Below are 24,499 nucleotides of genomic sequence, written 5' to 3' on the forward strand. Positions count from 1 at the left end.
TCCACCTAAAATCGAGGGTAGGATGAACTCCCCCGAAGTGGGTGGCACTCACCCCTGGAATGTCAGGAAGAGTTTCCAGGCTGCCCTGCTAATCCCCCCGACCTCAGAGAACGGCCCTGGGCATATGGCTACAGGTTTCTGGAAAAGGGTCTAACATTCGTAAGATCTCATTTTGGCTTTTTACCCCCAGTATCAGTTTTTGAGCCACCACAGGGACTCTGGGGAAATGAAGATCTGGGAAACGACTGGCCCCGTTTAACTCCGAATTTCCACCACTGGACCAGAACCAGCCAAGAAAGACTCCCCTCAGCCAGGCTTACGCGGCTCCAAATCCGTTGCGCCACGGAGGCCGGACCCCTCCCCGCCCCGGGCACTCACCCTCACTAGACGGGGCGATGGCACTGTCGTCCCACTCCAGGGTGGTGGAGGTGACGGAGTTGAAGGAGTTGAGGGAGAGGCTGTCCGAGCCATGGACCGAGCTGGGGAGGCGGTCTTCAAAGTCCAGCAGGTACTGGGGTTTGTAGTAGTCGGGCATGTAGGGGGCCAAGTCTAAGTAGGGGGCATCCTGGGGAGAGAAGGGGAGAGGCAGGCTTGGGCGACGGGAGGCCTGGGTGGGCTCAAAGGCACGGCCTTCCAAGGATCTGCCTTCACACCCTCCCAGGCCGGTGTTTCTTTGGAAATCTATGTCCTGAAGGTGCTGAATCCAGAAATAAGCTGTTCAAAGGAGGACTGTGAACGGCTGTGGTTCGTAAGGCTGTGGACTTGGGGCCCAGAGATGACAGTGCCCACTGGGCCTTCTGACCCTCCTTGACCTCTTGTATATTAGAGTCGCTCATTTGCTCCAGTTTCTACTACTTTTCAGTAGCCAAGTTCCTCTTCTGGTCTGTGCTCCTGGGGCTGGGACCTAGGCTGGTGACCCAATTAGGACGGGGCGGCTGTGCGCATCTTGACAAGACCGCAGAGGAGCCTCTGCAGCTCCTGGGCCGCCCTGCACCTCTCCAGTGCGTGACCGTGACCGTGACCGTGACCGTGAGGGAGGCCGGGAAGCAGGGAGCTGAGAGGCTTGCAGGATCCCGGGAGGCACAGGGATGAACCTGCCTCGTCTCTCGACGACGACTCACGTCCTGATCACGAAGGAGAATACTCCAGTGCTAAAATGCTCCAGGCAATGTGGCTTTTCTCCGATGTGGGACAGAGAGACAGGAAGGAGTCCCCCAAACCAGGAATTCTGGCCAAGAGAGAATCACCTCAACCCCACACCGTTCCACTGGTCAGACCCTGAGCTGTTCCCTCACCTGAACGGAAAGGACGGCGCTCAGACTCAGTCACACCCGTCAGGCTCCCTGAGCGGGACCACGCGCCCAACCCGCCTGCCCCTCTGCCCCCAGGAGCAGCGAGAGCCGTGGCGTCTCACCAGGTCCAGGTTGAACCGGATGAACTCCAGCCCAGACACCAAGGTCAGGAAGAGGGTCAGGTGGTCATGGCTGCAGACCAGGGCATTCCTGCGAGACACGGGAAGGGGCGAGGGTAGTTCTGGGTCTGGTTACTAGCGCGGCCCCGCCTCCCCCGCAAGCCAGCTGCGCTGAGGTTCGGCATGTGACATCCCTCCACCCCAAGCTTGATGCGGTCTCCACCCACCCCCTGCCAGCACTCTCCGGCTGGCTTTGGGGCCATAGGACACTTTACTGCCCTGCCTGTGTCTTCAGATACGGGGCGGGGCCGCAGCAGCTCTCGGCAGCTGCTCTAAATCCCCTGTTCCCGCGGCAACCCCAGCAGAGGCTGAGCCTCCAGTCAGGACTGAGGCCTGGGTGGGGGATCGGGCAGGGGCCGACTAGGCACCAAACCGCTCCCAGGAGCCCGGCCGGAACCAGCACACCTGGCCAGGGCCGTCACAGGCAAGCTCCACTGGCCCTCTGGCCATCGCTGACGTGTCCTCAGCACGCACCGCCAGGCTAGGCCTCGGGGTGCCACAGCGCGGTGTCTGCGTGTGACGGGAGACTTTGGGACAGGGCTCGGGCGCCCTGCAGCAGCGTGAGACAGCGCTCCGGACACTCACTTGACGTAGTACTTGTGCAGGAGACCCAGGTTCTCCTGGAACAGCCGCAGGTAGCTCTCCAGGGAGTTCTCGTTGAGGGCCAGGTACAGCCAGGCCCGGCCTGCAGACAAAGGGCAGGAGTAAGCCACTAAGGGGTGCTGGCTTTCCTTGGCCCAGCAAGGGCGGGAAGGGCAGCAAGAATGGCGGAGGGGAGCCAGCGCCCCAGCAGCCTTCTCTCCTGACGGAGCGCTGCACCCTGAGATCTTGATTTTCCCCGTCAGACCCTAGCCTGTAACTGGCCAGGAAACTTGCATGAACGGGGCAGATCGCAAACTCCAGATGGGTTGAGAAGTGCAAGGACTTTTCACTGATCCTGTAGCTGACACTGACCCTGGCTCAGGGAGAGAGGCGAGACCCCCCCACTAGGTGCTCGGGCTGGGATTTGGTAGGAGCCCCGCTCTCTTCAGCATCTCACTTTCCCTCCTCACAGCCACGATGCTCTGGCCAAATGTCACGTGCGGGACGAAGAGAGGCCTCGTGGAAGGCGCTGGCATTTTAACCAGCCTCCTCCACTGGACACCACAAGGCACTCGGCCTCCCAGGCGGACCCTGAGGTCACACCGGAGCCCCAAGCTGCCCACAGGGAGGGCGGGACTGGTCCCTTCGCCGAGTCCACCCGGTACTACTCACTGCGTCCCAGGTTGGTGGCCACGTGCTGCAGCACCTCGATCTGCCTGATGGCCTCTCTCCGGGTGAAATGCACCACGAGCACCCAGTAGCCAGATGAGAGGTCTTGCAGTCTGAGAAAACAGGACAGGAGCTGCTATGACCTAAACGGGGCCACCCTGGGAAGCTGCAGTCAGTTGGTCCACCAGCCTTCGTGTCAGGAGGAAGCCCAAGGCTGAAAGCAAGGGATTCCCAGCGGGACCCCCAGGCAGCCACCAGGCCTTCACACCATCATTTCATCTGTCGCTAATCCTTTCCCCAGTCATTCATGCCCGCTCAGAGACGGATTACTGGGATAACCCCAGACAGTCTGCAGCCCGCCTGAGTGAGACAAATCGTTTTCTGCTAAGGGAAAGAAGAAATAAAAGGCAGACAAGGCTAGGGACTTCCCTCTGAGGGCTACTCACGGGCTCGGGGTCCTGCCCTGCTGCTCTGTACAGTCCTCTCCAGAGGCCACCTCCTTACCCATAGAGCAGGGCGTGGTCCAAGTGCTCACACAGACGCTGCAGGACCTTATCGTGGTTCCGGATGGCAGGGGTCTCATCTTCACACGCAGCAAAGTAGCTCTGCAACTGAAAGGGAGAAAGGAAGTTCCCCCAGGTTAGAAACGGGTAATAAAGAGGAGGGCCATGGGAGTTCCGGAGTCAAGAAGGTAGCTGAGAAAGCCAGTCAAAGGATGTATCTGTGCTGACCAGCAGAGAGTCGGCCTCAAACTGTCTACACCAACTGCTTATCCTATACCGCATGTTCCAGGTACAGGAGGACACTTAGAGCCCAGTCCCCACGAGGCGCTCAGTAAGGGCTTGGCACGATGACAGCTCGATGCTGGTGAGGAACTCCTGGTCTATGATGTGGGTCTCCGGTGGTACCAGGCTTCAAGCCAGGGCCGCCGAGCTACACAACTCCAGGGGCACTACCTACAGTGCTACGTATATAAATGAACACTCAGTGCCCAGTGTAAATCCCCCTGCCCCGCCCCTGGAGTTGATCACACAGTGGCCCGGCCTGGAGCTGTCCCTCTGCACAAACTAAGGGCTGATGGACGTGGGCACCTGCTCCAACGGCCTTCTTGCCAGAGGCTGACATGGGACGCTGGACTTACCTGAGGAAGCCGGCCAGGCTGGATATGGATCCAGGTACCTTGCCAGGCTCAGGTCAAGCCCCACACCAAGAAGGACACTGTTCCCAGGCTGGACTGAAAACAGGAGATTTGGCCAGTAGGCGAGATGAGCTGCAGCCTGAGGAAACCCCAGCAGGCTGATGGAGGCGAGGGCAGCTCGCTCAGCTCTGTTAAGGCCAAGAAAGCCCAGATCAGGACTGAGTTCTCTGAAGCCTCAGTGAGGAGGGGGCCCTGTCAGGCGAAGCGCCGAGAGAAAAGTCTTTCCCACTTCATTGGGCCACACTCTGGTCTGCTGCTGCCCTTCTAATGGCCAGAAGGGGAAGAACACACAAAATAGAGCACCCATCCCTGTACACCCGTCTCAGGTTTAAGCTCCTGGCTCTGGGGAAACGTGCTCTCAAGTTTTTTCTGGAAGCAGTGGTAGAGACAGCAGCAGCAGACAGGACACATCGACCACACCCGCAAGCACGCGCTCTTGGCGAGAAGCCAACAATGCAGCTCCCACAACAAAAATAGCTTCTCTTACTCTGTGGCCTGGAGTAAGCCCAGCAGCCCTGCTGGCCCCGGACAGGCCTCGGTCCTGCAGGGTCTGCCCCTCCTTCCAAGAGGCAGGCAAAACAGAGCCCCAGGAGGAGAGGTTTCTAGAACTGAAAGAAAGAGCAAAGAGCCTACGAAAACTGCAGTGGCCGAAGGTATGCCTGCACGGCTTAGTACTGAGAACCATGACGTCGGGGGCCAGGTTTTTTTTTTTTTTTTTTTTTTAATTTCAAAATCCAAGTAAATCTGAGATCAGAGATTCTTAGATGTTAGAACTGGAAGGATCTTTAGAGAACTAGTACAACTCCCTTATTAAAGAAGGAAAACAGAGGCTTATTTATTTTCTTGATTATAAAAGTAGCCACACCCACCATGCTTGAAAAACATGGAAGAGTTTAAAATTTTACTGATCTTGACGCGCAGGCTCAGCGGCCATGGCTCACGGGCCCAGCCGCTCCGTGGCATGTGGGATCTTCCCGGACCGGGGCACGAACCCGCGTCCCCTGCATCGGCAGGCGGACTCTCAACCACTGCGCCACCAGGGACGCCCGAGAAATGGTATTTTTGCAAAACTGAGTCTTTCCATCCATGAACATGGAATTTTTTTTTTCCATTTATGCATGTCTTCTTTTACATACTTGGTAAGTTTTCCAGCTTTCTCTGGATAGGTCTTTCACATTTGAAGGGGAGAGGCTGCATACATACACATGGTACTAAGAGTTAGGGGACAGTCTGTAACCAGGAGACAATTAACCAGGAGACAATTTCTGCAAAAAGTATAATAGAAAGAGTGTATAACATGGCGGTGAAGAGCAAGGGCTCTGGACAGGAAACATGGGTCCAAAGACTGGCTCTGCTACTACAGAGCTGAGTAGCTTTGGCAAATTACTTAACCCTCTAACCCTCATTTTTTTCTCATCTGTAAAATGGATTCAAAAGATTGTTTAGAGCTGAGCTGTCCAATACAGCCAGCCACTAGCTACATGTGACTATTTGGATTTAATTAAATTTAAAAGTAAACAAAAGTAAAAATCCAGTTCTTTAGTTGCACTAGCCCCATTTCAAATGTTCAGTGGCTAGTGGCTACTGTACTGGACAGTGTAGATATAGATTATCAGTCCATTATTGCAGAAAGGTCTGTTGGTTTAGGGGATCAAATGATATAAAGCATGCAAAAGGCTTAGCATAGATCCTGGTAAGCAACGAGTGCTCAGTAAGCATTAGCCAAGATTCTTTTATCTATCTGTCTATTGGCTGCGTTGGGTCTTTGTTGCTGCGTGCGGGCTTTCTCTAGTTGCGGTGTGTGTGGGCTACTCTTTGTTGCGGTGCGCTGGCTTCTCATTGCGGTGGCTTCTGTTGCGGAGCACAGGTTGTAGGCAAGTGGGCTGCAGTAGTTGTGGCTCACGGGCTCTAGAATGCAGGCTCAGTAGTTGTGGCGCACGGGCTTAGCTGCTCCACAGCATGTGGAATCTTCCCGGACCAGGGCTCGAACCTGTGTCCCCTGCATTGGCAGGTGGATTCTTAACCACTGTGCCACCAGGGAAGCCCCTAGGCAACATTCTTAAGAATAATGAAGCCACGGTGACGGTTCACGCAGCATTATTTACAACAGCCAAGCTATGGAAGAAACCTCAGTGTCCATCGACAGATGAATGGATAAAGAAGTGGTATATATACAATGGAATATGACTCAGCCATAAAACAAAACAAACAAACATAACAAAACAGATACAGACTCATAGCTACAGAGAACAAACTGGTCGTTTGCTAGAGGGGAGAGGGTGGAGGGATGGGCAAAATAGGTGAAGGGGACTAAGAGGTACAAACTTTCAGTCATAAAATAAATAATTCACGGGGAAGTAATGTACAGCAGCAGTCCCCAACCTTTTCGGCACCAGGGGCCTGTTTTTTGGAAGACAATTTTTTCCACGGACGGTGGGAGGAGGGGATGGTTTTGGGATGATTCAAGCGCATTACGTTTATTGTGCACTTTATTTCTATTATTATTATGTTGTAATATATAATGAAATAATTATACCACTCACCATAATGCTGACAGCAGGTGGAGCTCAGGCGGAAATGCGAGCGATGGGGAGCGGCTGTAAATACAGATGAAGCTTCGCTCGCCCGCCCGCCCGCCACTCACCTCCTGCTGTGTGGCCGGGTTCCTAACAGGCCATGGACCGGTACCAGTCCGTGGCCTTGGGGTTGGGGACCCCTGATGTACAGCATGGGGAATATAGTCAATAATACTGTAATAACTTTGTATGGTGACTTATCATGGTGATTTTATAATGAATAGAAATATCGAATCACTATGTTGTACACCTGAAACTAATATAATGTTGTAAGTTAATTACACTTCAAATAAATAAATAAAGAGAAGCAACAGTGAACCCATATTCTTAGCCACACCAACGACACACCACTTAGCTAAACGTAAGTTCAGGGGCAAAGAAGACTCAGTGATGTTCTCTGCTCTCAAGAACCAGTATCCTGTTCACCAGCTCATTAGCAGGTGGTTCCAAAGCCTATTCTTTAACCACTCTTTTACAGCAGGCTGATAAAAATTTTCCATTATCTCAGGGAACAAGGAGACCTTCAATCAATGTGACAACCCAGCACAGTTCTTGAGAGGAGCAGGAAGGCGAAAGGGACTGTCTCTGAGTCAGTGACGGGAGCGTTTCAGGAGCTCTGCCAACAGCTTGAGCTCACACTCCGGGAGCTGGTCAGAAGGCACCACATAAAGATACACAGCTGAAGTCTTCTTCCCCCGCCATGGAGAGGCAGCTGCGAGGAGCCACTCACGGCACCAGGAAGGTCACAGGCTCTGAAAGTGGGAGGAGAGCAAACATCGAGGCCTCATTTGAGGGCCCCTGAGCAAGCGAATCAATGAAATGAGGATAGTGGACAAATTTTATTCCAAGTTACTCTTCAGTGACACACAATACTTGCTGGTGGAGCTACCACTGGCTGTAATTAGAGCCATCATTTATTGAATGCTTGTTACGTGCACTAGGAAGGCAGCAGACAACTTGGATTTTATTTTTTTCGGTACGTGGGCCTCTCACTGTTGTGGCCTCTCCCGTTGCAGAGCCCAGGCTCCGGACGCACAGGCTCAGCGGCCATGGCTCACGGGCCCAGCCGCTCCGCGGCATGTGGGATCTTCCCAGACTGGGGCACGAACCCATGTCCCCTGAATCGGCAGGCGGACTCACAACCACTGCGCCACCAGGGAAGCCCTACAACTTGGATTTGAATGTGGGCTCTGCTACTCACTCACTGTGTGGCCTTGGGCAAGTTAACCTCTCTAAACTCAGTTTCCTGCTCTACAGCCCTACAGGTTGTGTGAGGGTTCAGATAATACCTTAGCTGTTTATCCAAGAGCACGATGCCTTGGAAACACTTCATAAATGTTAGCAGCTGTGATGACGTACTTCACAAACACTACTTAACTTAATCATCACAGCAACCCCATAAAGTAGGTCACAGAGCTAGTAAGTGGTAGAGGCAAATTTTAAAGCCAGGTCTTCTCATCCAACCTGGCTTCAAGATCCCCGAGTCAATGGCGTATATGAAGTGTTGTTGTTCTAATATGTTGTAAGAGAACCCAAGAAAGTGAAACGCACTCCCCTCCTTTTTAAGTCACAGGAACTAAAAAGCCCACAGTGCACATGAGATCAGTGTCTTCTGCAGCTCTGCTTCCTGGAAGATGGATGGAGGAGAAAGGCTGGTGCGGCTCCTTTAAGAAGAAAGCTTGCCTGCTCTCTCCATCCTTTTGCCCCACGTTGGCCTCTTCCCAGCAGTGAGGACGTGTACTGTTTGGTTAAATCAGCCACAGTTGCTCCAGGAGGAGCTTTCCTCACTCCTGGGAAGAAATTCATCCTGCTGATCAGACGGCCAAGTGGTTTTGAGTGTTTCCTTTATGCCCATGAAAATTTGGGGAAAAGGCTGAAAATTTCAGAATTAGTAGGGGTCTAGAGCAGGGGTCAGCAAACTATGGCCAGTGGGTCTGCCTCCTATTTCTGTAAATAAAGTTTTATTAAAACACAGCCACACCCATTTGTTTTGTATTATCTACAGCTGCTTTTGCACTATGATGGCAGAACTGAGTAGATGAGACAGAGGCTGTATGGCCTGCAGAACCTAAAATATTTACTATCCAGCCCTTTATAGAAGGTTTGCCGACCTCTGGTCTAGAGCCTTAAGCAGAGGTGACAAGGAATGCACACCTGTCACAGGCTGGGCCAGGAGATGTCTCTCGCCCAATGCTCAGTTCAGCAGTGGCCAGAAGAGGAGGCTGGAGCCTTGAAGATTCATATATTTCAACAAAGATTTACTGAGCACCCACTAGGAATACACCGGCTGCTATTCTTATACAGAAGTCCCGGCCCTTGTAAAATGTAAATCGTATGCAAATATATAATATAGTGCCAGGGATGAATAATGCTATAAAAAAACAAAGCAGGGATCAGGGGTCTGTTATAAATATGGGGTCAGAGAAGACCTCACTGAGGAAATGACTACTGAGGTAACTAGAGGAAGAGTATTCTAGCTAGGACAGCATGTGCAAAGGTCCTGGGGCAGGGGCAACCGGAAGGAGACTGGTGTGGCAAGGATGTGAGTGATACGAGCTCAGAGAACAGCCAAGGGCCACATCATGTGCAGCTGTACAGGCTGTGGTAAAAGACTTGGCATTTCGTTACCAGTTTGATGGGAAGTTATTGGAAGTTACTGAAAACAGGGAGGTAATATAATCCAATATGTATGTTATGAGGCTGCTCTAGCATATGTGTGGTGTATATACGGACTCTGGAAGGCCAAGGTGAAGGCAGAGAGACTGGCTGGGAGGCTATCACCAGTGCGGATGGATAATGGAGGCTTGGAGCTGGCTGTAGCGGTGGAAGCAAAAAAGGGTTAGATTTAAGAGCTACTCTGCAGGTGGTGCCCCAGGGACTTACTGATGGATTAGATGTGCGGAAGGAGAGAAAGAAAGCTGCCAAGGATGATTCTAAGGTTTTTGGTCTGAGCAACTGAACGGCAGTGCCATTTCCAGATCAGGTGGAGTTCTGTGCCGGCCATGGTAAGTTTGAAACATCTATCAGGTATCTAAGTGGAGATGTCAAGGAGACAGTTGTACAAATGGGTCTGGAGTTCAGAGAGAGGTCAGCGCCATCAGCCTTTGGATGGTATTTAAAGTTGTGGAATTGGATGAGATCATCTTGGGAATGCAGAGAGAGGAGCATCTGAGCACTAAGCCAGGGCGCTCCAGTGTCAGACCAGCGGTCCTCCCGCAGTCTGCACAACAGGACCACTTGGGGAACTGGAGGAAAAGAACAATGCCCAGGCGCCTCTCCAGATCAACCAGAGCAGAAACTCTGGAGGTGGGGCCCAGGAACCAGCATTTCTTAGTAACACTCCCCAGATAATTCTAATGCCCAGCCAGGGCTGAGGATCACTGCTTTAGACTGAAAAGGCACAGGCAGCAAGGCAGTGGACAATCCGGACAGTGTGTGCTCCAGAAGCTACACGAAGACAGTCTGCAGAGGGAGGGAATGACCAGTCCATCGGGTCACGTTCCCACATAAAGGGAGGGGCCGGGAACCTTGATGAAAAGCAATCGGGGTGAAGAGAGAGGGAAGAAAGCCTGGGAGGAGTCCGCCAGGGAGAGTCAGAGCTTTTTTGGATCCTGTTTCAAGCAAATGAGGTATTTGTAAACTGACATTGATGAGGCAAGTGGAACTTGAAAACGGGAGATGTTTGATGACACGGGGTAAAAATTATTATTAAATTTGGTTAGAAGAGAGAAAAGGAGAAGGAAGGAAGGAAAAAAGAGAAGACAGCAATACAGAAAACTCCTTTGACCAGCTTTGCCAAAAAGGTGGCAGGAAAATGGGGGTGGAGTAAAGGAGCCAAGTCCTTGAACAGGAAAGACGGGGTGGGATCCACTGCCCAGGGTAGGGGTGGCCACAGATGGGAGCCCAGGTGGGCTGGTGAGCTTGATGGAGGGAGGATGAAAAAATTCTAATGGGAAGAAAATTTAAAAATAAGCAAGGCAGGGCTTCCCTGGTGGTGCAGTGGTTAAGAATCCGCCTGTCGATGCAGGGGAGACGGGTTCGAGCCCTGGTCTGCGAAGATCCCACATGCCGCAGAGCAACTAAGCCCATGCGCCACAACTACTGAGGCTGAGCTCTAGAGCCCATGAGCCACAACTACTGAGCCCACGTGCCACAACTACTGAAGTCCGTGCACCTGGAGCCCGTGCTCCACAACAAGAGAAGCCACTGCAATGAGAAGCCCACGCACCGCAAGGGAGAGTAGCCCCGCCGCTCGCCGCAACTAGAGAAAGCCCGCGCACAGCAATGAAGACCCAACACAGCCAAACATAAATAAATTTTTTTAAAATTAAAAAACAATAAGCAAGGTCCGCTGAGAATGAAGAGAGAGAGAATAAGATTTAAAATTGTTTTTAGGGCTTCCCTGGTGGTGCATTGGTTAAGAATCTGCCTGTCGATGCAGGGGACACGGGCTCGAGCCCTGGTCCGGGAAGATCCCACATGCCGTGGAGCAACTAAGCCCACGAGCCGCAACTACTGAGCCTGCACCCTAGAGCCCGTGAGCCACAACTACTGAGCCTGCGCTGTAGAGCCCGCAAGCCACGACTACTGAGCCTGTGTTCTAGAGCCTGTGAGCCACAACTACTGAAGGCCACCGCGATGAGACGCCCACACACCTCAACGAAAAGTAGCCCCCGCTCGCAGCAACGAAGACCCAACACAGCCAAAAATAAAGAAAGAAGTTTATTTTTTTAAAAATTGTTTTTAAAGCCATGGTTTCCTGAGAGTCCTTGAACTCAGGCCTCATCTCCAAGTCATGCTCCCAGGCCACACCCGGACTGGCTAAGCTGCTCTTCTCTCCCTGTTCCCGGTTCTCCGGGTGCACTTGGGCACCCAGGCCAGGAAGAGCTGGGTTCAGCTCACCCCACACTCTCACGGCCAGGAGGCCGGTGCTCCCTGCTGAGCCCTCTGGGAAGACTGGCCATCACGAGACTGTGCCAGACCCCGTGGCTGCAGGGACATGGGGGTGGCGCACTTCCGCAAGCCAAGAAATGCCTGACTCTGGGCATTTTAATCAGGGCTGGTCCCACTCTCTGTGTGGAGCTGCCACAGCCAGGCCCTCTCAGTCTTGCCTCTCTCCTGGACGCATAACCATGCAACAATTTCTAGTTCTATGGTCGGTACCAAGAAATCCTTCCAGAATTGGTCCCTGATAGGTAACTCCACGGCAGCTGTGAAAGATTAACAACGGCCAAGTGAAAATGAGCTGGTTCCAGGGGCCCTCCTTTCCTCCTCCCGGGTCAGCTGAGACCAAAGAGGCTGTGATGCTGCTCAGCAAACAGCCGGGGATCTGAAATCTCACTCTGCTCACCGTCTGTACTGGGGCGGGCGGGGTGGGGTGGGGGGCTCTGCACGCCTAGGTTTACAGAGCAGGAGAAAAATCCCTGCCCCGACAAAGGCAGGAGAGTCTGTGAGGCCGGACAGACCCAGGCTGGCGACACGCCCGTGTGAGCCGCCCAACCGCTTAGGGGCTCACTGCTGGGCCTGCTGCATCCCTGCTCAGCACACGGAGGACACCGACCTTGAACACAGGAGACTCTCCCGCTGCTCAGGGAGGAGGTCGCCGGGTACCAGCAGCTGCTCTGCTGGCTCCACGGAGACCAGATGTATTTAGACGACAGAGTATTTAGAACAGCCTCCCCAGTGCAGGCCTAGGAAGTAGAAATCCAAAAGCAGAAAAGACCCCAGCTGAAGAGAGGTGGACTGCCAGCCGACCTCAGAGCACCTCTTTTACAAATTAAACCAACGATGGCCCCGGTTACACGAGCTCAACTCAAACTCGGAGCCACCCTGAGCTGCAGGACCCACTTGGACACCTCATCCCCGGGCTGCCTCTCACCGGCTGCAGCTGGGGTGCGGCATGGGTGAGGGACGAGGCCTGCGGGAAGTGGGAGGTCTCTGCCCACCTTGCCTTTGGAATTCTAGCCACCGTGGGGCCCCTGCTGGGTCAAGCTGCACCTGTGGGCCTCGCAGACACTTGCTCTTCTTTCTGAGGCAGACCCTCCGAGGACAGGCAGAGGTCAAACTGTGTGATACCATTTATTACTTTTGGGGTTAGGATGTCCCCAAACCTGGATGCCTGGACGCCCCCAGGGAGAGGGACCCCATGAGGGCTCGTCCATGGCAGACACGGCTAAAGAAGGGTTGGTGCGGCCACCAAATCAACGTCCCCACCCTGATCCCGCACCAGTAGTTTGCATTGGCTTCAGACACAGACTCTCATGGATCTGAAGAGAAGGCCAGTGCTCACCACCCTTCCTCTCAAAAATAAATGTAAACAAATAAATAAATAATAAGGCAGGCAGGCTGGAGTCTTTTAAATCTTAGCAAAGCTTCTTAAAAACAATAATGCCGGGACTTCCCTGGTGGCGCAGTGGTTAAGAATCCGCCTGCCAATGCAGGCGACACGGGTTCGAGCCCTGGTCCAGGAAGACCCCACATGCCGCGGAGCAACTAAGCCCGTGTGCCACAACTACTGAGCCCGAGTGCCACAACTACTGAGCCCGCGTGTCTAGAGCCCGTGCTCCGCAACAAGAGAAGCCACCACAATGAGAAGCCCACACACCACAACAAAGAGTAGCCCCCGCTCGCCGCAACTAGAGAAAGCCTGCACGTAGCAACGAAGACCCAACGCAGCCAAAAATAAATAAATTAATTAATTTAAAAAAAGAGCAATAATGCCTGCTTTACATGATCCAAGGAAAGGAAGGCTACTGTCGACAGCATTTCTGGAAAGACTCTCCATTGGAATCGAAGACAAGGCTGGGCGCTGGCCAGGATGAAGAATTTCAGAATCTAAGGGCATAAGAGCCCTTAGAAATCACCAGTGGTTCGAGGATGGAGTAGAATCCTGTGTGTGGCGTGTTTTTTCAGGCTGTTGCTTGGCTTCCAGGTCTCTGGTGTTTGCGCAGGGACCTCTCGGGAGGGCCTCTTACTGTCTTCCTCTCCTGGAGCCTCTCATTCAGGAGGGTGTGGGGGGCAGTTAGAGTGAGCAAGGGAGAGGCTCTCAGTGAATGGAACTTTAACTACTGAATGCACTGAAAATCAGAAAAATAATCACTTAGCCAGAACCCTCATCTCATGGGTCTGGGAGGCTGGGGCCCAGGGAAGTGAAGACGCTTCCTGCACCTCCTGGCTTTGTCCAGTGGTCCTTCTGCTTTACTGCAGCGTCTTGGCCCGGTGTGCTCAGATACCACAGAGGTAGCTATTCCTGGAGCCCCTTCTGCTTCCATCCTCCCTGGGGATAAAGTGAAGGTCAGGGGCACCTGCTGTGACCATCCGGAAAGTGCTCATCCCAGCGTCTTACTGAGGAGGACAGAGCAGTAGGGGTCTTGGGCCACTCCCAGGGCTCTATCGAATGGGAGCTGGGAGTTTAGGGGGGCGACGTCGGGAAGGTTCCAGCCACTTCCTTCCTAGACAACATGAGAATGTCCACAGAAGCTAAGGCCCACTGGGTGTCCACGGCTCCACCAACCCCAGGCAACTGCAATGTTTCTGACTCATTCTCCTCATTTTAAAATCCCTCACCTGAGATCCCACCCTACCTTAGCCTGGAAAATAGCTCATTCCCAACGACAATCAATTATAGTCGATTATAGAACTAGAGAACCCAGGCATCACCTCTGCACAAGAACCAGTCAGAGATCCTGCCATTCAGAAACGACAGGCCTGGTTTCTCGGTGGGCATGAAAAACACAGTCCTGCAGCCAATGCCCCTGCCCGGGAAAGGCTTGTGCCCAGGCTGGTGGCATCCTGGGACTGACTGGCACCACCCCATGTAGGGTTGCCATAAAGGGTGTGCTGTTTGTTTACCATGGGCCTGCATTGTTCCTGAAGCAAGTTGGGTGAAATCAACGCTTCTTAACCATTCATTTGCCACTAAATACACCCAATTATACAGCTTTCTTTCCCACCTCCCAAATCACTGCTCATTAGCCCCTTTGCTGGAGTTGGCAGGCTCTCTGCCTAGCTCTGCTGAAAGATATACTAGGGAAAAGATGAAAAAAGCAGGTACTTGGGAATTCCCTGGCGGTCCAGCGGTTGGGACTCCGTGCTTCCACTGCAGGGGACCCGGGTTCAAACCCTGGTCAGGGAACTAGGATCCCACAAGGCGCGTGTGGCACGGCCCAAAGAAAAAAAAAAAAAAGCAGGTACTTGGATTATCCATGGATTTCATTTTTTGTGCTTTCTCTGGGGTGTTGGAACGATGACAGCAGGAGGGGACTAGCCTAGCTGGGCACAGATCTCTTGGTAACTGGGTACTTTGACAGAATATGGTTTCCAAAAGCAATTAAATGCTCCTCTTCCTGGCAGGGGAGTGTCCCAGCCCCGAGGTACTACGATTGTTCTGCCTCTGAACTCAGCACAGCGTTGACCTCTGATGGAGGGACCAAGGGCTCCTTTCAGAGTGGAGAGGAAAATGTAAGAGGCCCTCCCGAGAGGTCCCTGGGCAAACACCAGAGACCTAGAAGCCAACCAATGGCCTGAAAGAACACGCCGCAGGCAGGATTCTACTCCATCCTTGTACCGCTGCGATGGAAGCCGAAGCTGGCAGGGACCCTGCTCTCTGTTTTCTGAGCGCTCACATTCAGTGTTGTGTGTAGCACCGGCGGGAGGAGGGAGGGAGTTTTTCAAAGCCTCATTTTACTCAGTCTTCCAAAGCCTGGGAGCCTTCACTGGCTGTGTTCATCTTTCACTTCCCTCTTCCTCCGCCGTACCTGCAATGTCCCCCACCCAGACAACCATACCGTTGCTGAGGAAAATGGCCATCCAGTCACTGTCTAAATCACGACTTAGGTTGAGAGGTGAGACAGTCAGAGACTTTGGAGGCTGAAGGTAAATACAGGGTCAGGAAGTGTGCCGAGAGCACCATGGATAGGTTCCTGAAGGACACGTGGGAGGGCCTGGGGCAGGGCACACGCCCCATCCGCTGTGATTTGTTTAACGCTGGTCTGTCTTCTAGAGTGTCAGCCCCCAGGGGGCAGGGGCTTGGTGGGCTCTGTTCACTGCTGATTCCTAGTGACTGGAAGGGGGCCCAGCACAACACAGACACCCATTTGTAAAATGAACGGGTGGTTTTATAGCAGACTGGCCCACAAGACTGACCTGTGGGGATGGATTATCTGTTATAATTTCAAGACAGACATGATGGAGACGGAAAAGGCTCAGACAAATGGAAAGAGCTAGAGCGAGAAACATGGTTCAAGTCCAGACCTGCCCCTTATGAGGGTTAGAATCTTGGGCGACTTACTTTTCTAAACCTCGCTTCCCTCATGTATTAAACAGGGATCCTGATCCATCCTGCAAGTCTGTTGTGAGCCTGACTGAGGAAGTGTGTGTGAACAGCAGGTGGTGAATGCATTAAATGTACGGATTCTGCTATGATCACTCCCCTTCCTGTTAGCGTGTCTGGACATTTCACGCCTCAGTAGTCTGTAACACCAAAAATAAAGAACTTAGGGTGAAGTGTGAACAGAAGTTGACTACTTTCAAAAATTAAGTGTGGATTTCAAGTCTACATTAGCCCTTCCCTTGCTCTTACATGTTACTGGGTTTCTTAGACTCTTTTAGTTCTAACTCTTAAGTACAGATAGCCAGGGAGGAGGGGCGATTATAGGAAAGGACCCCTTTCTTCCTTATACATTTCTATAATGTTTGTGACTACTTAGAAGCAAAAGGAATAAAGATGAATTACAAATACATAAGATGGGAGAATGTCTCTGTGGAAGAACCAGTTGCTTTGCTAGAAAGACAGAGGAGATGCTCTTGGAACCCTAGGTAGTCATAACAACCAACAGATCAATGACCTAAACTCTCAGCTCCAGCCAAATGGACTCTCCCAGAAACTGTCCTTCTTCCCCTGGCTCAAATGGAAGTTCTAGGACATCGAGACATCAAGCAAGCAGCAATGAGGAGGAGGACAGGGCTGGAAAGGAATGGTCACCCAAACCCGCCCCAGGGAGGAGAGCTCTGGGCCCAGGGTCGCTTACTTCGCCTTGTACCGGGGCGGTGGGGGGGGGGGGTCCCTGCTCCATCAGCATTGAGGTCACCCAGGAGAACTTTTTTTTTTTTTTAATTTATTTTATTTATTTATTTTTGGCTGTGTTGGGTCTTCGTTTCTGTGCGAGGGCTTTCTCCAGTTGCGGCAAGCGGGGGCCACTCTTCATCGCGGTGCACAGGCCTCTCACTATCGCGGCCTCTCCTGTTGCGGAGCACAAGCTCCAGATGCACAGGCTCAGTAGTTGTGGCTCACAGGCCTAGTTGCTCCGCGGCATGTGGGATCCCCCCAGACCAGGTCTCAAACCCATGTCCCCTGCATTGGCAGGCAGACTCTCAACTACTGCACCACCAGGGAAGCCCCCGGGAGAGCTTTTTATCAAAGGGGGGAAAGGCCTGTTGCTTTCCTTGGACATAAGGGCACTGCCAGCCTCAGTGGCACCACACTCTCCTTGCCATGGTGGCAAATCCTGATGCCAGAGATGAGCACTGAAGACTCGAGGGGGGAGAATGACCCACCCAGAGCCCCCCCAGCACCTACAAACGCCAGCTTTCTCCTTCCACAATGCTCGCACCCAGAATACCAGCTCCTTTCTTTCCACGTGGAAATGTCTTGACCACTCCACCCTCATTCAGCATTAGCTTTTAGGCCTGACGTTTCTGTCAGCCATCGGCAGCCTTTCAATCTTGCCGGGAAATTTCTTTTCCCAACGGGCTCCAGCCGGATGAGCTTTGAGGGGGACCCACAGGAATCGCCACTGCTCCCTCCGAAACTCCGTGTGTCCACTGTGATTACACAGACGGCTGGGGCCCACCGCGACTGAACGGAGCTGCCGCTGCCTGATGCAGACCTGTTTCTGCCTGGCCTCCAGTCATCAAACGGGGCCTTTCGAGGTGGATGAGCCTGATGCTAGAGCCAAGGCACGGAGGAGAAAGAGAGGGCCCGGGGTGTCCTGTGATGGGGTGGAAAGGACCACAATGTCACCAGCCTGCAAACAGAGCCCTAACATCAGAGAAGAATCTTGCAAAAGGAGAACCAGAGTAAAACTCAGGCAGGGCTCAGAAAAACCAGTGACCGCTTCTCCACTAGCGTCTCAAGCTGGGCCTGGGTGGGGTCACTCGGGGGGTCAGGGGCACACCTAAGTGGTTCCTGCTTGGAACCACTCATCCCTCTCTAGGTAGCCTCCGTGATGTGAGAGCGGAGAGGAGCAGAGAGCTACTGCCAACCTCAGGACTTGGGCAGGGGAGGGGGAGCCCTTAGCACTTCTGTTTATAAAATGTGTGTGTGGATACTTACTATTTTATCGAGCTCTTTGCCCAGGTGACTCAGGTCATCAGGGGTTTTCAGAACGCTTAAGATTTAAAAACTCTTAAGAGTTTTTCCATGAAGCCAAGAGAACAAAACTATTGATTGAAATCAAATGGTCAGTGTAATTCCCACATAGATCTAACTACCAGGCCCCCTCTGGGAAAGAGCTGCCCTAGCTCATTTTCAATGTACTGGCAGATCTAACCTCTCTGGTGGAGTGGAAAAACGGGGGCAAAGAGCCCACCACCGGACCCAGCCGTTTCAGCTGCACTGCCAGGCGAGGCTGAACAGCTGCAGCTCTTAGACCAGCGTCAGCAGACCCCGATCGGGAGACCCCTGCTCAACGCAGGGTATGCCTGGCCAGAAATAGAAGGCCGCTCAGAGCCCAGCCTGGTGGGGCAACCCGCCCAGACTGAGGGCGCTGGGGACCTGGGTTGTCCTATGTGAGAGAAGGTGGTCCCGACCTAGGAACATTCTCTCAAGGAGGGTTACTTTATCAATACACGTCTATTCACCCTGTTTAAGGGGATCCAAATTGGGGCCGAGGAGACAGAGAACTGGGGTCGCTTACCTTTCATTTTATACACTTCTGAGCTATTTGTGTATTTTTTAAAACAACTCCTCGTCTTCCTAGACTAATGTCTCACTCTCTCATCGTAGTCAGTGTCTCTTGCTGGAAGCAATGTCACCTCTTTGGCAAGTCTCCTCTGACCACCCCCCTCTGCAGCAGACCCTCTGCCAGCTCACCACCTTTTCTTGACCGAGGCCTTCAGGACACATCACAATATGAAGGTCTTTGTATTGGTTTGTCTGCTAACTTACCACTTTCTCCTCCTGAAACAGGAGGGAAGGGGGCAGGGCACAACCTTTGAAAGAATAACATAGCCCGAGGACATGACATAAACTGATTAGAACCAAATGGGTCCAAGATGGCCCCCAAACCCGGAGCCTCAGTATATGCTTACATCAGCAAGCTAAATGACACACCCACAGGCGCCATGACAGTTCCAAGATCAGTAAGGATCCAAAAGTGGGCGGTGGCCCAATTCCTGGAAATCCCCGCCCCTTCCTAAAATAGCTGGAATACTCCCCCCCACTCATTAGCCTATGAAATTACCCACCCCTATAAAACCTGACAACCCTGCACCCTGGTGCCTTTCTCGCCTTCTGAGATGGCCCATGCTCTGTCTGTGGAGTGTGTTTCTCTCTGAATAAATCCACGTCTTACCTATCACTTTGGCTCTCACTGAATTGTTTCTGCGATGAGACATCAAGAACCTGAGCTTCATTAAGTCCTGAAACCAGGGGTGTGATCTCACTTGGAAGACTGTGGGTTTTGGCCGGGTTCTACCCTTTTAGGGCCTAGGACAGTGAGGACAGAAGGAAGGAGATCAGTAAATGTTTTTGAAAGACACACATCCAGCGGTATTTACGAGTGTCCGTATTCATTCCACAAGCCTGACATAGTGCAAAAACCCAGTGACAATAGAGATTTCGTTGACTATGGGACTGGCCATCACACCAGCTTCTTTTTTTTTTTTCACACCAGCTTCTTTGAAAGCGATCCCTAGCCTACCCTGGGGAGGACATTTTTGTGCACAAAGTAGCTCTGGGCCAAATCCCGCTACGTGTATGGATTGTCTGTGGTTGCTTTTGAGCTACAAGGGCAGGACTGAATGGTTTCAACGAAGACCACATGGGCTGAAAATATTTACCATCTGGTCTTTGAAGAAGAAGTCTTGACAAACCATGAGCTTGAAGGAACAGAGAAGTGTAGTGTAAGACTTTGAAAACTGCACAAGAGAAAATGGCAGGGTTCACACATACACTTGCAAGTGCTAATGGTAGCTGATACCTTATTCAAGCCTTGTTATGCATGAGATCTTGTACTCAGTGCTCTGAGTGTGTCATCTCCTGTAATTTCATTCTCATTACAACTATGAGTAGGTTCTGACTGCTGAGGCTAATTGAGGTACAGTGATTTGCCAGGGTCAACATGGTCAGTGACAAACCCAAAATTCAAACCCAAATCGAGGTCTGTGTACTTGTATTTGTATCCTGCGTTTGTAACCTGCGTCTGTATCCACTGTGCTGGACAGCTTCGATGGAAAGCACTTTCCAACCGTATCGAAGAGAACCCTCCACACTCCCAAGACTGCTCTGTCTCCTCTGTGTCCTCAGAAGGCCACCTGGATGTCCCCACTGCCTTGGGGATGTTAAATGCCTACTTTCTATCTTAAATGCCCACTTCTTCTCTGTCTCTGAATTCTACCAATTTGTCAAGACTCAGTTAAGCTCGCCTTCTCTGAGGCTTCTTCTTGCCTTGGTGACTTTTTAAATCCTCCCTCCAACCAATATATGAACTGTTGGAGGGCAGAGGCTGCCTTCCACTGCAGAGCCTTTGTTCAGATTGCAAGCGTATGCAACAGACACGCTCCTCAGAAACAAAACAAAACTCTCCTGAAACCCACTGCCTCCCCTCCCCTGGAGAAGACGCTATTTAGCAGAACCACATGCCAATTCAAAATGCCAACACTCTTTAACTTGGACGTCTCTCTTTAGCTATTAACAAATCGGGAACCACAAGCTTTATTGTCTGCATCTGGGATGTTTCATATGGCACTTGCCTTTTATTGTTATCATTATCATTTAACTGTGCTAACTATTAAACTCTCCAATTCTCTCTAACTCCCAAGAATCCTGCCTTCATATCAGAACACAGGTTCCCTGGATCAGCTACTGCACTGGTGTTACAGGGCATGTTCAGCGTCACAGAATCTAGGTGTGAAGATAGCTGAACTCAACAACACTGCTTAGGAACAGTGGCTGCACTTGGGGATGTAGTTTCTGGGATGATGGCTGTGTTCGTTTCTGGCTCTAGGTGCTGGATATGTGGATGTGCTCACTTTGTGAGAACTCACTCAGCTCTACATCTAGGAGTGTAGGTATATTTTATTTTCTGTAGGTATATGCTATTTTCTGTAGGTATATTTTATTTCAATAAAAAGTTCTCAAATACCCTTTGCAAACATAGCTAATACACATGGATCTTTTTTTTTTTGCAGAAATCACACCTCATTTTCTTCATGCAACGTCCTTATAAAAGGATCGGTTAGACCATTTTACTAGCGGTAGGATGGACAAAAAAGGCGAAGCAACTCTTAAGGTGCCATATAACAAATTTAGGAGGGGTTGGTGTTCAAGGTCAAAGACGACCCCAAGACGGCTAGCCCTCAATGCCTACTGCTGTAGCTGAACCGATTCCTATTAGAAGCAGATACTCTGACTCAGAAAACCAAATGCCCTTCATATGCCAGAATCATAAAATAGTTCTCTGAAATGCAACATACAAAGGAAGTGGGTAACAAGGCCAATTAGCAATGTCTAGGTGGTAAGGTCGTTTAGCCATCTTCAGACCTTGTGAAAGGGAGGAACTGGCTCTACCACAAACAGAAAAAGTGACCACTTATGCTATAGACAGAATGTCTGTGTCCCCCTACAGGTTCATAGGTTGAAATCCTAACCCCCAATGTGATGGTGTTAGGAGGTGGGGCCTTTGGGAGGTGATTATGTCATGAGGGTGGAGCCCTAATGAATGGGATTAATTCTCTTATAAAAGAGACCCAGGAGAGCTCCCTCCCCCCCACCCCCCCATGTAAGGACACAGGGAGAAGTCAGCAGTCTGCAACCCAGCCCCAAACAGAGCCCTCACCAGAACCCGACCATGCTGGGACTCAGTGTTTTCAGGCTTCCAGCCTCCAGAACTGTGACAAATAAATGTATGTTGTTTATAAGCCACCCAGCCTATCGTGGTCTGTTACAGCAGCCCAGACAGACTAAGACAGCTTATTAAGACTGGGTTAAGCACCAGGCTAACCCCTGTACATACATACTCTCATCAAATCTTCACAACAGCACTAATTTCATCCCTGCTTTACAGATGAGAAAACTGAGGCATGGAGAGGGTAAGGAACCTACCCAAGGTTACAGGGTTATTCATTGGCAGGGCAGGGATTCTATCCAGGCCACCAGACTCCAGAACCCATGTTCTTATCCACGATGCTAGTCACGCCTCTTGTTGTGATTCACCCGCGGATGGGTTTCCAGCTTCTAGTGTGCGACATACCTTCTGATTCACCCTCGCTTGTCCAAACGCATCCAATGATAAGCGTCTTGTCAAGCACACCCAACTCCTTCATAAATGGCAGGCTGGTTCACAGAGTGGCTCTCTGCCTTACACACATGTCCACCCCTTTCTACCAGGACTTTCCCCATTTATTTATAAGTTGGAAATCTAAAGATAAAACACGAGGCCTACATGAAGCCATAACCAACCCAGATTAGATTAGAAAGGTCAGCAGTCTTCCTTTGTCTTCCATTACCAAAGATGGATTGCTTTTTTATTTATGTATTTATTTTTAAAATTTATTTATCTATTTTTTTTGGCTGCGTTGGGTCTTCGTTGCTGCGCGCGGGCTTTCTCTAGCTGCGGCGAGCAGTGGCTACTCTTCGTTGCGGTGCGCGGGCTTCTCGTTGCAGTGGCTTCTCTTGTTGAGGAGCACAGGCTCTAGGCGTGTGGGCTTCAGTAGTTGTGGCATGTGGGCTCAGTAGTTGTGGCTCATAGCCTCTAGATCTCAGCCTCAGTAGTTGTGGCGCACGGGCTTAGTTGCCCCGTGGCATGTGGGATCTTCCCGGACCAGGGCTCGAACCCATGTCCCCTGCATTGGCAGGCAGATTCTTAACCACTGCACCACCAGGGAAGTCCCTGGATTGCTTTTAAACAAACCATTTGCTCATCCTACACTCCTTGAGTAAGCAAAAATAATACCCCATTGCATTAGCAAAGCTCAGGAAAACTAAATAAAACTTTCGTTGGATGTTTGCAATGTTGCTTTTAGTTGTACTTTTAGAGGAACATTTTAGTAAGAGCACATTTTGAATCGACTTTTCTTTGTATGCTACACTGATCTTTATGAAAGGTACAATTGCTTGCCTATGTTGCTTTTGAGGAATTTAAGTGGGGGGAGAACACGGTTATTAATTAATTAATTAATTAATTAATTTTTGGCTGTGTTGGGTCTTCGTTTCTGTGCGAGGGCTTTCTCTAGTTGCGGGAAGCGGGGGGGCCGCTCTTCATCACGGTGCGCGGGCCTCTCACTATCGCGGCCTCTCTTGTTGCTGAGCACAGGCTGCAGACGCTCAGGCTCAGTAGTTGTGGCTCATGGGTCTAGTTGCGCCGCAGCATGTGGGATCTTCCCACACCAGGGCTCGAACCGAAACATGGTTACTTAAATACAGGGTTTGATTTGGGACTTCCCTGGTGGTCCAGTGGGTAGAATTCCACCCTTCCAATGCAGGGGGGGCTCGGGTTCGATCCCTGGTTGGGTACTAGATCCCGCATGCATGCCGCAACTAAGGAGTCCACATGCTGCAAGGAAGATCCTGCGTGCCGCAACTGGGACCCGGCGCAACCAAAATAAATAAATATTAAAAAAAAACAAATTTAAGGGTTGATTTAATGAATTCTCTTCATTTTGGTCTGTTGAAGTAATTAAACCAATCTGATGAGCCTCCTCCTACCCATCAAGTCATCCCTGCCTCCACCACCATCTCACAGTTTCTGCGACTATCAGGTGAACTAGGAGTTCAAATTAGGAAAACATTCCAACAATATTCCTCAAATGATTATCAATTCTGGTTTGGTTTTAAGTGAATATGAATTCTACCTTTTGTCCCTTATCTGGGACCCTTCCTCAGATAAGCTGACTCCTTCACACATCTAGTTACATGCCCTTAATAGGTCATAGTTTTTCTCTACCTGGAACTGGGACATGATCTCTACTGCAAGGAGCCCCATACACCGTAGTGTCACCATGTTCCACAGGTCACTGTCCAAAATGCAAGGTGCTTTAGGTTCTCAATCAAAGCTCTGAAATAAGCCTCTTCAAAACTGCCATCCTTGGGCAAGATTCTTCAAGGAACTTCCCAAGACCAGAGGCAGTATCACCCAGAACTGGGAAGACTGGAAGCTGCTTATCACGGGCCTTCACCCAGACTGCCACTCCCGAGAGGCAAACACAGGGGAGATCGAGGATGCAGCGACGCCGCCCAGGGATGCTCTGCAGGTGGGGCCCTCCCAGAGCTTTTCTGCTGCTACCCCCAGAGTGGGGGGTCCTGGCGGGTGGCGGCCCCTCTAAGTGACTCAGGGCCCCCAGGCCTGGCTTGTAGAAGCTCCCAGGATGCTGACCTCAACTTTGTTTTTTAAAAATAGCTCGGAGGCAGCGGCGCTCACGTGAGCCGCCGGGCTTCCTCTCCAAAATCCCGGGGCTCCCGGCGGCTCCTCGTCCTCGGGATCGCGGAGGGTGAGGGCGGTGTCCCGAGCCCCGGTGACAGGAGGGACCCCGGCCCGCGCGAACGACCAGGGGGAAGAAGGGGGCGCTGGATGGGGTCGGGGGCCCGGACAGGGCGGGCCGGGTTGACCTCAGGGCCCGGGCCGGGGAGGGAAGGCCGCGCTCACCTTTTTCACCGACAGCGAGATGTTTTCCAGGATTCGGTCCTTCACCTCCCGTGGCTCCATGGCGCCGCCGCCGCCGCCGCCGCCGCCGCCGCCCCGCCGCCGCCGCTTCCCGCGCCGGGGCCCCGGGGCCGCCAGCAACCGC

The 24,499-nt window shown here is 51.7% G+C and overlaps 1 protein-coding gene across 2 annotated transcripts in view; it reads right to left on the reverse strand.

Annotated features, from left to right (window-relative positions):
* Nucleotides 1–24,455, reverse strand: part of PLEKHM2 (pleckstrin homology and RUN domain containing M2) — a 37,309-nt gene extending 12,854 nt beyond the window's left edge. Inside the window, exons 1-6 of one of the 2 annotated variants that reach the window (XM_029227945.1) lie at nucleotides 24,358–24,455; nucleotides 3,227–3,333; nucleotides 2,726–2,835; nucleotides 2,057–2,156; nucleotides 1,415–1,502; nucleotides 379–565 (exon numbers count right to left, since the gene is read on the reverse strand). In XM_029227945.1, the coding sequence (XP_029083778.1) occupies nucleotides 379–565; nucleotides 1,415–1,502; nucleotides 2,057–2,156; nucleotides 2,726–2,835; nucleotides 3,227–3,333; nucleotides 24,358–24,417 (652 nt within the window). In that variant the 5' untranslated portion in view covers nucleotides 24,418–24,455. Of the gene's footprint in view, nucleotides 1–378; nucleotides 566–1,414; nucleotides 1,503–2,056; nucleotides 2,157–2,725; nucleotides 3,334–3,863; nucleotides 5,743–24,357 lie in introns of those variants that run through there. The other variant, XM_029227946.1, reaches the window with a different exon arrangement.
* Nucleotides 24,456–24,499: the final 44 nt, after the last annotated feature.

Source organism: Monodon monoceros, unplaced genomic scaffold (assembly GCF_005190385.1).
Source record: "Monodon monoceros isolate NGI ecotype Baffin Bay Population unplaced genomic scaffold, NGI_Narwhal_1 Super_Scaffold_18, whole genome shotgun sequence".
Taxonomy (NCBI): domain Eukaryota; kingdom Metazoa; phylum Chordata; class Mammalia; order Artiodactyla; family Monodontidae; genus Monodon; species Monodon monoceros.